The 15,541-nt window shown below is 40.9% G+C and overlaps 2 protein-coding genes across 35 annotated transcripts in view; both read left to right on the top strand.

The window, feature by feature from the left end:
- The first annotated feature begins 61 nt into the window (after window positions 1-61).
- dcaf13 (ddb1 and cul4 associated factor 13) lies at window positions 62-13,323 on the top strand. The gene is made up of 11 exons (XM_034230331.1): window positions 62-318; window positions 857-1,056; window positions 1,153-1,260; window positions 1,367-1,456; window positions 4,013-4,168; window positions 4,636-4,713; window positions 4,812-4,894; window positions 5,661-5,825; window positions 7,432-7,567; window positions 12,147-12,310; window positions 12,822-13,323. The coding sequence occupies exons 1-11, from the start codon at window positions 249-251 to the stop codon at window positions 12,907-12,909; spliced, it is 1,338 nt and encodes a 445-aa protein (XP_034086222.1). The 5' UTR covers window positions 62-248; the 3' UTR covers window positions 12,910-13,323.
- A 1,928-nt stretch (window positions 13,324-15,251) lies between these two features.
- The window catches only part of rims2a (regulating synaptic membrane exocytosis 2a), a 172,623-nt gene continuing 172,333 nt past the window's right edge, over window positions 15,252-15,541 (top strand). For all 34 annotated transcript variants that reach the window (XM_034229151.1, XM_034229009.1, XM_034228994.1 and 31 more), the window contains exon 1: window positions 15,252-15,463. The gene's annotated coding sequence lies outside the window, so the exon portion shown is untranslated. The remainder of the gene's footprint in view (window positions 15,464-15,541) is intronic.

Genomic DNA, 15,541 nt, shown 5'->3' with positions numbered 1-15,541 from the left:
ACATGTAACTACTTGTTTGAAGACCTCATCGTTTTATTGTCGATCTTTCTCTGCTAACTTTTGCAATTTGCCTGCCGTGTCAGTGACGCAGCCCACGCAGCCAGGACTGGACATCCCACAATGCAACACGGCCAAATGAATTTCCTCCTCGACGTCAACACATGGCCAGTAGTTGCTAATATTGTTCTTTTTTAACCTAAACACAACGGCCTTTTTTAAGAGTGTGTCCGTTTTCAGTCGTCTACAAAATGAAAGTTAAACTCCTCTCGAGGAACCCGGATGATTATGTCCGCGAGACAAAACTAGATATCCAGCGTGGTAAGTGATAAACGTTAAACTTGGATAGGCTAAACGCAGTATGCTATTAGTAATGCTAGCCAGAAAACATCAGCCCTTCACATTTTGTTACTGCATTGTGCACATTAGGATATTGTGATAAAAATAAATGCTTTTAACGTAAATATATCTGGAGGGACAACATTTCGTGTTTTAAGCTACGATCAAACCAAAAACAGCAAATATGATGCATTTCAAATATCCGCTTAGTGTTTAATGTCAGCTACAACATTAGCATCCATTTAAAGTCACTAAAATTACATTGAAAGTAGGTGTATATCATATTTGCAGGTTTAGTTTTTAAACATATCAAACAAAAGCAAATGGCATGTCCATGAATTGCAATTATTAACTCATGACAATTAAATGTATTCCAATGAATCAAACGTATGCATTCAACTGAGTTTATCCCTGAACCTATACTTAACATAGAATGATCTGCATATTCATAACACAGTATCATCCTATATGTAAGTTAATTCTCCTTCCAACTCATTAATGATTCTCTTCTCTCTGTTAGTTCCAAGAAACTATGACCCATCCCTCCATCCGTTTGAGGTGAGCAGAGAGTACACCCGGGCCCTGAATGCCACCAAGCTTGAGAGAGTGTTTGCCAAGCCTTTCCTGGCCTCTCTGGATGGACACAGAGATGGGGTGAACTGCTTGGCCAAGCACACCACCAACCTCTCCACCCTTTTATCTGGCTCCTGTGATGGGGAGGTAACTATCTGAAAAAGTGCCATTTGTTGAGCCTTTCGTTTGGAACTGTGGAATTGTACACACAATTCTGTAAATGTATTTTGATATGATTCATAGGTGAAAGTGTGGAATCTGACCAAACGTGAATGCGTCCGCACTCTGCAAGCACATGAAGGTTTTGTCCGTGGAATGGTCGTACGCCATTGTGGAACGTCTTTCTTTACGGTAACTGCAGCCCTTCTAGAAATAGTTTTTCAGAATGATGAGTGTTTTGTCAGCTTACCTCTAATACATCTTCTTTTTTTATACCTGGGCATGGTGACTCTAACAGGTTGGTGACGACAAAACAATCAAGCAATGGAAAATAGAGGCACCAGCTTACGGAGAGGAAGAGGAGCCGCTCAACACTATTCTGGGCAAGGTGAGATCAGCAGGCATTTACAGTGTTATCAGCAAAGACAGCTGTGGTTACACAATGTTAATGGACAACAATACACTAAAAGGGAAGGATCTATCTAGAATTTAAATACATGCATACATAAACACACCTCCACCTATGTGGCCACACATGTGCATATCCATATACATTCTGAAAATTGAAGAAATAAAATACATTTTAAATTCAAAGATTTGCCCTTACTGTAAGTAAGTGAAGTGAAATCAGGCCCCATAGTGGATACATAGATGCTTTATTTTAACAAGGTCCGGCAGTGGCTCAGTCAGTAGGGGATTGGACTGTGAGCCGTAGGGTCTCTGGTTCAAGTCCCCGCCCAGACCTAAATATGGAGTGTGGACTTCTACTTGGAGAGGTCCCAGTTCACCTCCTGCCCTGCCGTGGTGCCGGACACCCCCCTTCCCCCCTCACTCCCATTGCTCCCCGGGCGCTGTGCAATAGCTGCCCACTGCTCCTAGTACTAGACTCCTTGTACTAGCAGTGTGAGAAAAAGTTTTTAGAGAGTACTTGTGAGTTTGGCAATTTACTTGTCCGAATACATTTTTCACTTGTCCAGAATGGACAAAAATTGGGGCCACTGGAATCTTCTTCTTCGCCATCGTATTTAAAATGTTCCCACGGTTTTTACGACACCGCTAACGTAAGTGAGCGGTAAGATTTTACTGCATCACACATAGGGTTGGGTATCGTTTGGATTTTAACGATTCCGGTTCTGCTTTTCGATTCCGGTTATTTTTGGTTCTCGATTCCGGTTCTTAAGAGGGTAAAAATAAGTCCCATGACAAACTGGGAGAAAAATATATTTATGAAAACATTAAGTCAAAATCTGTATTCCTATTTACAAATCACTTCATACTGTTTAATTTCTTACGGTTATTGAATACAATTATATAAAAATAATCTCTGCATTGTTTAGTTAGTTCTAAGTGGTGCAGTTTGAGAATGTACAATTGGCCCAGTGTCCTCTGATGTTACACTGCAACCTGCCTGTGAGACAGAGTCCAACCACACATGTCCAACACATAACCTAATAATAATAATAATGACACATTAGATGTATAGCCTATAGGCCTAGCTCTTTTCTACAACTCAAAGACTCTTGCACGCTTACACATGTCCTGCAATACACATGCTGCCCAGCTGCTCACTGTTTTTAAAAGTAAATAAATAGTATTTTAATTTCAATAATGTAGTTTCTATACCCTGCTTCATAAACAATACTGACATCCCTGTGCTCCTCCGAGTCTGGGGGTCCGGGGATGTGAGGACAGCGCGAGGACACAGACAGGGAGGCTGCTTTACTTCATAATGGAAATGGTGGTCAATATTAACAACACAGGATCTAAAACGCTTAAAGGTGGGGTAGGTAAGTTTCAGAAACCGGCTCGAGTGCACTAAATTTGAAAGTACACAGCCGAAAAGAATCCGCCCCTTCCTTCAGACTTCCTTACAGAGCACCTCCTCCAACACACATGAACGCGCAATGCACGCCCAATGATGACATTTATGGATTTTTTGTCAAAGCACTTAAGATGTTCATTGCTATCGGGATGTTAAGAGCATTCCATGGAATATAACAAAAAGTGTATCTCGAGCCGGTTTCTCAAACTTACCTACCCCACCTTTAATAACCTTCATTATGTGTTAGAGAAAGAACATAAGAAAGTTTGACAAAGATGAGGCTGTTAAACAGGCAGCGGATCCGCTGTGTGTAGAGAGAGAGAGAGAGAGAGAGAGACACTGAGCAGCGATCAGCTGATACGGAGCATAGAGAGAGAGAGAGCTGCGGTCCACGGGCCTCGGCCTCGCCTCCTGTCCTCACAACTCTTATTAATCCCGGTACCGGACAATTGTTATTTGTTCCTACTCGGAACCGAGTTTTGCTTCCCAACCCTGCCACTGTGCTACACTTCCCGCCCCGCCTAACTGTACAGAAAGCGGCGAGATGCATTTCCTTAGGAATCGACAAGCAGAACCGAAACTAACACTTCTAAACGAACAATGGCGGACACGTACAATTTGCGAATGAGTTCTGCCTTTTGTAAACTGAATGTATCAATAATTTGTCAATAAATCAGGCCGAAAAACGTCACTTGTCCACCGGACAAGTCAATTGAAAGATCTACTTGTCCGATATTCTAAATAACACGTCCCGGGCGGTGGGACGTGTACTAGTCGCACACTGACTAGGATGGGTTAAAAGCAGAGAACAAATGGCACTGTGCTGTGTGCTCTGCATGTGTGACCATTAAAGAGGGTTTCATCCCTCCCAATATTATTATTATTTCATCAAATATATCTATTTCAGTTATTAGTTTAAATATAATTTTCTAAATTGTGTTTATGTAATCAAGATGATTTCCTTGTTTTTAACTTTCACTTGCAGAAGGCTGTTTGATTTGAGTTACTCTTTATCGCTAGAATACAAACAAATAAAATCACCTTGATTCGGCTGAATTCTATCCACGAGGGAGAGGTTGTGAATATCACATTAATCAAAGAGGATTTGTATTCCCTTTACAGACAGTCTTCACAGGACTGGACCATCACAGGAAGGAGGGCGTGTTTGCAACATGCGGCCAGCAGGTGGACGTGTGGGACGAGCAGAGGAGCAGCCCGATCCGATCCTTCACCTGGGGCGTGGACAGCTTCAGCGCTGTGCGCTTCAACCCTGTGGAGGTGAGGCACCATGCATCCACCCCACTCAGTGAAGACCACCTGTCACATCAAAGCCTGCTGAAATCTTGAACCCTTAAATGGGAAGGCACATATGCACATTGCTATTATCTAATATATCTAGGCTCAAATAATACAATTTCATGATATTTTTAAAACTGACCCTATTTTCCAGAAATATATTGCCTCTTATATATACATTTTATATTTGATTGCACCAGTGTTTCAACCATGTTAGACCATTATGACACCCAAAATACACCAATATTACACTTTTACACTCAAATGACACCAACTAAACCCATATTTCACTAATATTACATCCATATGACTTATTACATCTGATTATCTGTAGAGTATAGAACTCAAAACAAGTATATCTGTGAGTGTTTATACCTGTTTCATAACCCCATCTCGTCAATGAATACTGAAACCATTGAAGTAAACAATATCTTAATGTCTTTCCACAGACTGAACTTCTTGCTAGTTGTGCCTCTGACAGAAGTATAGTGCTGTATGACATGAGAGAACCAGCACCTCTTAAAAAGGTAAGGCTTGCTATTTAGTTGCTGCATTTCTATTTCTGATTTATTCACTATATATTCATTGTATAATGTTTGTATCTTTGTGTTTTCTTTTGAAAAAGGTTATTATGACAATGAGGAGCAACACAGTATGCTGGAACCCTATGGAAGCCTATTACTTCACATGTTCAAATGAGGACTACAAGTGAGTGGAGGATAATAATAATAATAATAATAGCTTCGATTTCTATAGCGCCTTTCAGGGGACCCAAGGTCGCTTCACAAGTAATAGTGCAAAGACAAACATAACAAAACAAAAGACAGACAAACAGAACAACAGATCGATTTAGGGGCCGAAAGCCTTGGCAAACAGATGGGACTTGAGGGCCCTTTTGAAGGCTTCAAGTGTGGGGATGTTGCGTATCTCCGCAGGGAGAGCGTTCCAGAGGGTGGGGGCTGCCACACTGAAGGCTCTATCCCCATAGGTTCGCAGTTTGGTGCGGGGGGTGGTAAGCAGGCCAGAGTCTGAGGACCGCAGGTTCCGGGGTGGGGCATGTGGGTGAAGGATGTCCGATAGGTACTGGGGGGCAAGGGCATGGAGGGATTTGTAGGTAAGGAGGAGGATTTTGTAGGATATGCGGGACTTGACCGGCAACCAGTGTAGGTGGATGAGGGTGGGAGTGATGTGGGAGTGATGTGCTGCCACGGTTGTGTACCCTAGCATTGTTACAGTGAAAAGGATCCACATATCTATTGTATTTTCCTGTTTACAAGCTCAGTAATTTATCCTCAAACAGGAAGAATTCCACATGTACCTAACACATGTAAAGTCAAGCTCTGCACTATTGATAGACTTTCAAAACATTTGAGCCAGCTAACTAATACATGGTCGACTTATTGTTTTACCGACTTGCTTTCCACCTCAACTCAATTTGCTTTAGAGGTGTAATTCAGTTTCTTTGTCTCTTCAGCCTCTACACATACGACATGAGGCACCTGGAGAAGCCGATCACTGTGCACATGGATCATGTCTCTGCAGTGCTGGATCTGGACTATTCCCCAACTGGGAAGGAGTTTGTATCTGCCAGTTTTGACAAAACCATCCGCATCTTCCCTAAGGACGGAGGCCACAGTAGGTTAGTGTGACCCTAAACACCAGTTAAAAACATACACTTGAATTGTCATTGCAATAAATGTTTTCAGAGCATATATAACTTGTCCATAATCAAATACTATTTCTGTACAATAGTATATACTTAATAGTATAAGTATTTTCTTTCATTACAGGTGATGATACCAGCAGTTTTGTTTAGGTTTAGTTATTTTCACCTATATTTAAAGGTCACCTATCATGCCATTTTTAGGCAATAGCATAGGTCTCAGATATATGAAAATATATAAAACACATGTCTATGAAGTGTTTTGCTCAAAATACCAAACAGATCACCCATTCCAGCCATGCCTCATATCCCTCTATTTCACTTCCTGTTTCAAAAGTGCTGATTTGGGTATAAAGCTTTAAAAAAGAAAAAAGAAAAAGGAGGGGGCTGAGCTCATGCGGGACCCGGCAGCTACTGTCTAAACTAAATACTGCCGTGATGAAACGCCATATCATGGATATCAAGGGTTATTTCTGAAACAGTCTGGAGCTTCTAAATGGCTAGCAAAGCGGATAACAGTTACTATTTGGCAAAGCTAATGTGTGGATGCTAACTGTTTTGGCTGACCTTCTCAACAACAAAAACCAAAGCCATTGTTTGGTTGCTATGTGATGTAATAGTACATGCCGTAATGTTTGAACATGTATAAAGCTGCAGTACAAAAAGCCACTGTTGTGTTACAGTCAGCAGGCTCATGTAACCCATGGGCAGGTTGAAACACTAATTAAATAGAGCGGTTTTCTTGTTGAGTGCAGTCCGAGTATCGCGGTTAGGGCTATATCATTTGACAACAAACAGACATGATATATGACATATGGTATTTCAGTCAGTAAAGAAGTTTTAACAGCACACATTTTGACTTATAATAGTGAAAGCACAGGTGTAACGTTAGTGAAAGTCACTATTAATCATGCATTACATTTAGATTGGCCAGTTCTAAGGCTTCTATTCTGCGTGCTGGCTTACTGAAATGGCTTACTATGACACTTACTGACTGAACGTGAGCCATCGTTATTGTTGTTGGTTCCTCCTGTGCTGTCCATGCTATGGCAAGTCTAAATAACAAACAAAAACCGAAAGATTTGATCCAAATCACACAAAGGAAGAAGTTGTGTGATGGTGTTATAGAGCCACTAAGTGCATGGATATGTTACCTAATCTTTTCAACAACAAAACCAAACCCTTACCATAGCATTGTCACATCATTAAACGGTCATTTTGTTGTGTTCTTTGAATGGTTTTCCTATAAAAACAACAACTGAATATCAATAGAGTCTTGTCAATAGAGGTGTTGGATCAGAAAACAAGTATATGTGGTGTTTAAGAAGGCATAGAAACATTACATATTATGTAATTAAATGAAGTTAAAGTAAAAAAAAATAGTACGGGATAAAAATCCAGAATCCAAAACATTGTTCTTATGTTTATGATGGATTTAATATCAGCAAAGTTCTCCTGACTTGTGGAATACTGTGTATTGCAACACTTGATTCTATCAAAGTACTTCTACTGGTTGTTTTTCTAACTGCTAATGAAAGGTATTGTTTTGCCCTAATGGGTTTTCTCTTTTTTCTAACTTTAGGGAAGTTTACCACACCAAGCGCATGCAGCATGTCATCTGCATAAAGTGGTCCGCAGACAACAAATACATCCTGAGCGGTTCTGATGAAATGAACATCCGACTGTGGAAAGCCAACGCTGCTGAGAAACTAGGAGTGGTGAGTCCTGCCTGCTTTATCATATATTTTAAGCTTCAATCTATTTAATAATTTAGGCATTTTTCTGATTTATAGTTGTTCTTTGAGCCAATCAGCAGCTGCATTTTCCTCAGCTGCCAGGCACACTGCACCTCCCTCCACTTTAGCACCTGATCTTGTTTTATGACTTTGCTGCATTCTTGGAAGCAGCCCTGGCCCCAGGCCCCCCTACAGCAGGGTAAGAGAGAGCGACCGTGCCAGGAGCTACGGCCCTACGGTTGCCAAATGCCCTGATGGATGCTGACTTAGGGTAGAATCACTCTCAATAAGCACAATGTACCAATTTGAGAGGTGACTGTGGCGGATGTCCAAAAAAAAACTCAATCTGTGTGGTTGTTTGACCAATCGGAGAAAAGATTCAGTTGAAATACCGGCAAATTCTTCCGTGACTTTTACTACCTGTAAGTACCCAGTGTTGTGCTAGTTACTGAAAACCAGTAACTAGTTACCATTACTAGTTACTTCATTTCAAAAGTAACTCAGTTACTTTACTGATTACGTCCCAGCATGTTGTTTTTGCAGATGTTTTAAGAGATTTGAATGACTGGTTTGGGCAGTAGATAGGATCTTTGACCCGCCAAGACACAACTTACATTTAACAGAAACTTTCTTTTCTTTGTGCTCGACAAAAGTGAAATAGTGAGAATATCTCCAGGTGGAGAAACTAGACTTGAGCTCCGCCGCCGCCATGATAGTCTTGTTAGTAAACAACACAAACACGCCCACAGCCCGTCTCCGCATGTGACACAGGAAGTATCTAAGTACATTTACTCAAGTACTGTACTTAAGTACAGTTCTCATCTCTGTTCGCCTGGCTGTTGACTATATAAAAAAACTAACGGAGTAACGCACCATGTAGTAACGGTAACGGAGTTACTGAATTTATAAAGTAATGCGTTAGAGTACTAGTTACTGCCAAAAATAACGGCGTTACAGTAACGCGTTATTCCCAACACTGTAAGTACCACATATATACATTTATACAGTAGGCTGTTATAGCAGAAATTACAATGTTCTTTCAATTAAAGATCCAGTGAAATGCTGGGAAGTGCTTCATAGCCCGAAATCCCAGTTAAAGCTGAATAATAAATATCAATTTCATCTCATGTGCCATCTCCAACAGCCATCTATCATTCCTAATCACATGCACTCTTGCTTATTCTCTTAATGCAGCTTCAGAGTGGAGAATTGGCCCGCTTTTGGCACTTGTTTTACTGTCACTGTATAAGAGGAGATTTATCCGCAAGCTTTGCACTTAAAGAGATCAGACAAGGGCTGCTCCTATCAGCAGTTTGAAATCAGCCAATCACTTAAAGCGGGCCACTCTGAACATAATGAAGCATTAACAATCAAGTTATACCGAAAGGGGTCTTTAATTATCCAGAAATGCTGAATGTGTCGGGATCAGGGGTTCTCCAACAGCTGCTGCACATCTCCAGTTCTTCCCTTCATAACTTTGCACTCAGTGGACTCTGGCGGCAGTAAAGTAGACCCTTTTTATTTTAAGGCAAAACAAGTCGAATCAATCCGCTCCTTTTTGTTTCCAATCGGGTCAAATGTTGGGTACTTCCCATGTTTCTGAAATCGCATCACTACACTTTGATTTAAGGTTGAAGTGCCAAAAAAAAAATGTGATGGATGAAATTGATGTCGCGTTTGTTTTTTCTACTCCATCAGGCAACAGTTGTAGATTAATACAAATGTGGTCATATTTTTAGGTTTGTCATTCTACAAAAAAAGTTTATTGCAGACTTCAGGTTACATCTCTATTGCAAAAAGAAAGAAAGTTCAGAAATTCCCGTGTACACAAGAGCCACACGGGCACCCAATACAGTCAATGTACAGACTCAACAGGAGGAGGGGAAAAGAACATCCGTATGGCACACCAATGACAGAATGACCCAGGGTCAAAACACTACACACGTCAAACAAGAGAAACTAGACTTGAAGCCTAAAAAGACACTTGTGTGCGAGCGAAACTGGAGCTGTTACACAGCCTGTGTAGTCAGCTGTATTGATTTTAAAATAGAAGAGTATCAGTTCCTCAGACCCGTGTGAGTGAGGCAAGTGGAATGCGGCACATATTGAGTCAAGTGCAGTAGCCAAAAGCGGCATGGAACAGTTCGACTTTGTAGGGCAGTTGCAGTACGTACTTAAAAGTACTGTAGGAAAGTAGCTATTTTTTTCGTTTGTAATTCAGGCTTTATTTGTTCCCTTTAAACATTTTCAACAAACCTACAGATGATCTTAAAGTGGTCCTTTGAGGCTTTGTGGTTTCCCCTCTCCTGTTATATAGGTTTGTGTGCATGTAAATCCATTGGACTCCTTTGCTTACTTCTGTGACAAAATGTCTAATGAAATCACTGTTACACTAGCGCTTCTATTGGCTAGTGCTCCAACGCATTGTAGGCTAAGCGACAGGACATCTCAAAGCGGTTGACCAATCACAACAGAGCCTGTCTGCTAACCAATCAGAGCAGACTGGGCTCTGGTTTCAGACAGAGGGTGAAAAGAGGTGCTGCAGGAACAGAAAACAAACACAAACTGATGAACCAAACTGCCTATGGTAAACATCAGACACAGTTTTAAAGACTGACTTCCTGGTTCCCCTTTGAATTACTAACATGTTTTTAGTGTTGTTTATTTTGCAAGAAGGTACTATTACTAACATTATGAGCATAATTAAGATAATATGGCAAAACTGTTTCTTCTCACTCAAATGACCTGTACAACCATGACTGCTTGTTTGTTTTGCCTCGTCAGACTTGTCAGTAAGACATCAGCAATTGATTTGGTGAATGCAGTGATATCGTAGCTGATGGAATGCCCAATCTCTGCCACTGTCTACAAGAACAATGTTATCTTCATGATCTGACGTCTGCTTGCAAAATCATTGACATAGTGGTATCTCCTCTCAATGTATCCCATTGTTTGTTGCTGCATTTTCCATCCAAACCCGATCTGCAGTTAGGACACGTTTCTTTGTACTTTTTTGAATTTATTTGTAAAAGAAATGTTGAAGTATCTCTGCAGTGGACATTGTACTTTTACGGTTCTTTTATCCCGTCTTAAAGCATCAGTTAGGCATCAGTTACTACTTGCACTTAGCTGTAGTCTTTCTAATAGCTGTCTCTACGGTGCACTCACTCTTCCTCAGCACCATGTGCATTGTGCTAGTTGCAAGAGCACCCGGAGAAGTAATGCCTCTGTTTTTTTAACTTATGGAATCCCATGTTTCTGCGACTGTCTTTGCAAAAATATATACAAATCATGAGCCCCTATCTGACCAAACTCCATGTGAAGCATCATCTTCTGCTCTCTCACATCCATCATGTTGAGAGCATACAAACTGTGTTCAGCAAGCTCACCCTGTGTGTATCCAGGGGAATGAGTTTAGTACGACAGGATCAGCATCTCGCAGCTCTTCTCCAGCAAATTGAATCTGAGACAAATCACTGCTTTTAATTAGAATAAAAGCCTTCGAGGAGGCCAGCCTGAGCCAAGAGGAGTCCGAGTAGACGGCGGCTTTTATGAGAGAGACGGAGAGGGAGGGATGTTGTTGAGCTGGTGTCTTCACTTTTGAACAGACATTGATTCTATTTTGAATGAGCACAACGTCGAGCTGAAGTTACTGCTTACTGTACTGGTCAGGATTTTATGATGTAAGACGGTTTACTGTAACCGTCGGTAATTAACAACCTGAGCTGAATGCTAACTGCACATCGTGATCAGCGCTCTCTCCACGCTACTACGGTCTACTGGAAATACTCATATCTGGAACCAGGGCAAAAACATTAGATACTTATACTTTCTTATTTTAAAACAAGACCTATTTTTAGTTTTTTTTGTAAAGGCGACTTGTGGCCTTGTGAATTACGATTTTTGTGTCTCAGATGCAACATTTTGGGAGATAAGCTTATTTGCGATCTTGCCAAGAACTTGATGAAAACACTGACTACAGTCTGGGCTATAAATTGAACCTCACTACCAGACTGACTGCAGCCTCTAGCCATCTGCAGCTCTGTTTAAATGTTTCTTCCTCTTTCTCCTTAGAATAATCCTGCATTATTCTCTTTTTGTAAAAGTGCTTTTCTCTTTTTTGAAATGAATGTTATTGGGATGTGTTTCCCACCAACAGCCATGTTGTGTTCATGTAGTATTAACCTCAACAGTGGCCTAAACTTAACCAAGTAGTTGACAAAATAGTTTCTCCACAAGGCCCATTTGAGCTTTGGTAACATAACGATTTTGTTAACTGCTTCCAAGGTCAATGATACAATTCTGTTACGTTTTGAGAACTTGCTCGCAAATTGTTAACGAGAAAGTTTTCTACCTTTTTTAAAAGTTTACTTTAATGTTCACCTAAAATAATCTTTGGTCCACACCTCAATATTTTGTACCTGCTTCAACAAAGAATTAATATAATCTTTAAATTGTCTTTTTCATGTCTTGTTCTGTCTCTCAATCCACTCTCCCCCCTCTACACTTTCTCTTATTATAAAACTGTACCTGACCAACCCTCCTCCCTTTTGTCATGCAGCTCGCCCCCAGAGAGAGGCAGGCCGCCAACTACAGCCAGAAGCTGAAGGAGAAGTACCAGCACCACCCTCAGATCAAACGTATCGCCAACCACCGACACCTCCCCAAGATCATCTACCACCAGACCAGGGAGCAGCGGGTCATGAAGGAGGCTCGCCGCAAGAAGTACGTGTTCATTATTTTCCCTTTTACTTTTGGAGAAGAAATGAAGCTAATTTATCTAGAGGCATGGCCCCCTGTGTGTCCATGTGGAGGTGAATTGGGCTGCTGCCAGGCTGGATGTGACCTATGCAGTCACAGCAGCCTAATGGAAAACCTCAGTGAAGGGACTGTCCCTATGACACGCTCTCAATAGCTTCTACATACTCATTTACAGCTTGTGTGGTGGATTGATTGTCCCAGTTTGCCCTGCCGCACAGTGATTCATCGCTCAGTCTGCGGCTTTTTCCCCTAATTACTTCTTTTTGTGACACGTCACACTTGTGTTTGCACCGTGAATGATTTACTGCTCATGCATTATTTTCAGGGTACATTAGTGTAGCCAATGACGTAGGTGTTAGGTCAACAGTCTTATATTTAGTCAATTCTGTTTGCTCATCTCTCCCTCCATCCTCTTACTGAGATTGTTCACCAGCAGAATGAGTTTTTCACGGCTTTTACTCCTTTTGTTTTCCAGGGAGAGGAACGTCCGGAAGCACAGCAGGCCAGGAACTGTTCCTGTGGTGTCGGAGAAGGAGAAGCATGTTGTGACTGTGGTCAAATAAGCAGAGAAGAAGAGGTGGAGACCAAGATCACACACGGGACATGTTCCGACTGCTTTCACTCTTAAGAACTTTTTCATTTGTCAGTTGTGGGTCCAGTTCTGCATCATTTGGAGTACACACAGACTTAATACATGCAAACATCAAAGTCATTTCAAAGGATTTCCTTTACACACAGTTCTGTTTTCTGTTCCGTTTGAGTGGCTAACCCCACATTTAGTTTTGAGCAGGTTTGCATTTTCTATTACAGGATCCACAACCATGAAAATAAAGACTATTTTAGATTGATCCGGTGTCTAAAGAATGTCACATGACTCACCACAAGGACCAAACGAAATGTGTTGCTTGTGGTATTGTTATATCTTTGTTCCATCAGTAAAGAAACGTTATTATTAAAACTACTAAAGATGCCCTAAATGATGCGGTATGCGTCAAATGATTCCTTTTGACAATTTCTGAAGTCTAAAATATATTTTTGATGTATTTAGTTGTTTCAACGGGATAGATTGAACAACTGAGGCTGGTGTTATAAACATTGGGACAATCTCTCCATGATCCAGCATCTCGCATTATTCCAAACCCCCCCCCCCCCTACTTTCTGCTACGCACATGGTCCATCAGACTGTCATAGGTGTTTCCAGTCACTTCAATCAGACTGGAGGAAGTCATTGGACAGCGGACATGCCTGTTTAGCCATTTTTACTATGCCAGTGTGCAGCTAGCTTGACGTGCTATCACTTTAATTGAAAAAGGGTTTTCAACAGTAGGCTGTTATTGTTTTTGAGCCCTAGCTTTGATTTATTAAAAATATGTCAGTTATTTAAAAAAAATGGTCAATGTTAGACGATCCAACACACTTTTGGAAAGCATAGTTCTCTTAATCTATATGGAGCTAACACTGTTTTTGCTTAAATGTATTCAAAATAAACTTCAAACTAAGTTTATACTCTGCAAACAGGATGACGTTTAGAAATTGTGATCTGAATGATAGTAAATTCAAACAACAAATTTCTTCCCATCGTGTTCGACAAGGGTGCTAATTTACTTCGAGACCTAATGAGGCAGAGGCGACATCCACTTAATGTTGTCCTTAAATCCTATTACCACTGCAGTCTGAGTGAGGGCTTGTCTTTGGGAACGGGTCAGGGATCAAGAGGAGGCACTTCTGGGGTCAGAGCTGAGCAATCTGATCCAGGGATGAAGTCGCCTATTGAGTGTGCTGGGTTCAAAGTAGTTTGAAGCAGTACAATGTGAAACCTGAAGAGTTCAGCTTTAGAGAAATGTATGTTTGCTTGATTTTCATGAATGGATTATCAACCTCTTATGTTCATGATTCAGTGATGAGTCCATGGGCTAAATGGCCTAGTTTGTTTCTTTGAAACCTAAGATACTGTATTTTATTTTTTAAATCAGACACTATTCTCATGAAACACTTTCTGTCTACTTCGGCCTATTATAATTTCCTTTGCAGAATTGTTCTCTAGGCTTGCCCAATCACAATCCTGAAGACTCAATACTAGACTAGACTATATTTAGTCTTTGGGCACATCAGCCTTTCCTTTTTTCTATATATATTTTTTTAGGAGATAACATTGGATAACAGCAGTCCCATGTGACCACATACTAAATATAGTATCACAGGAAAATGACTATTTCAGATACTAGAAGGGGCCCGATCAACTATTTGGTAAATTATCTCATATCAAATATATGCACATACATGAAGTTTATTTATTATAAATAGTATAAAAGACGTGTTTCGTAATGTTACAAACATCCTGATTTGATTAATGATACTCGTGTGAAAAACGTTTATTGTTCAAAGCTTGTCAACACCAGATTTCAAAACTAATCGAAACAAATATTGTGAAATTATTTGTTATTATAAATATACTCTTTGATAGCAACTAAGAGCTGGCTAAAGTCCATACATTTTTTTTTTACAATTGTTTAAGAAATATCCACAGACAGGGCTTGTGTAATTGTTTGTTCTTCCATTCATCATCACAGCCTTTCTCCCATCAGCTGGCATCAAAGCCTAAAAAGCGGCCTGATAGGAAGCGCTGCCACACCTGCAGTAACAGTCATTGTCACTAGTCATGTTCTGTATTTATCTCCCCTCTCACTGTGCTCATGATCCGGTTATGAAATATGCATCATGCTCTTCCTGGCACCGCTCCTCCAGTCCGTGTTTTCGCTGCTGCTATCCGCCTGCTGTCATGAACATCCAGCGTCCTCTCGGCTTATTCCTCTACGTGTTCCCATCGCTCCGCCTCCCTCTTCCTATCTGGATTTTTTCCCTCCTCTCTCTCTCTCACCTCCTCTCAATCTCTCTCTAATCTCTCTCTCTCATTGCATCCATTTTTGTGCATTTAAGAAATCTCCAAGAATTACCAACCTGGAGGAAAGAGCTAACCAGAGTGACAGAGGAGGGTTAAGGACTCAAAACAAACAAGGACCGGGACCGGGCATCTTTTATTCCACCATGCGAGTGAAACCTCTCTAAAGGATGGCAGCGATGGGTTAGACAGGATTTAACATGACTGCAAAATAAAAGGCAAGAGTTGGCTTTTTAAACCTCTGTATGTTTCTACTTTTTGTATCCCTGGATGGAGGCTTGTGTTAGGAATACCTG

Source organism: Gymnodraco acuticeps, unplaced genomic scaffold (assembly GCF_902827175.1).
Source record: "Gymnodraco acuticeps unplaced genomic scaffold, fGymAcu1.1, whole genome shotgun sequence".
Classification (NCBI taxonomy): domain Eukaryota; kingdom Metazoa; phylum Chordata; class Actinopteri; order Perciformes; family Bathydraconidae; genus Gymnodraco; species Gymnodraco acuticeps.
The sequence above is the reverse complement of the archived record's forward strand: the minus strand, read 5'-3'. Positions and strand labels throughout refer to the sequence as shown.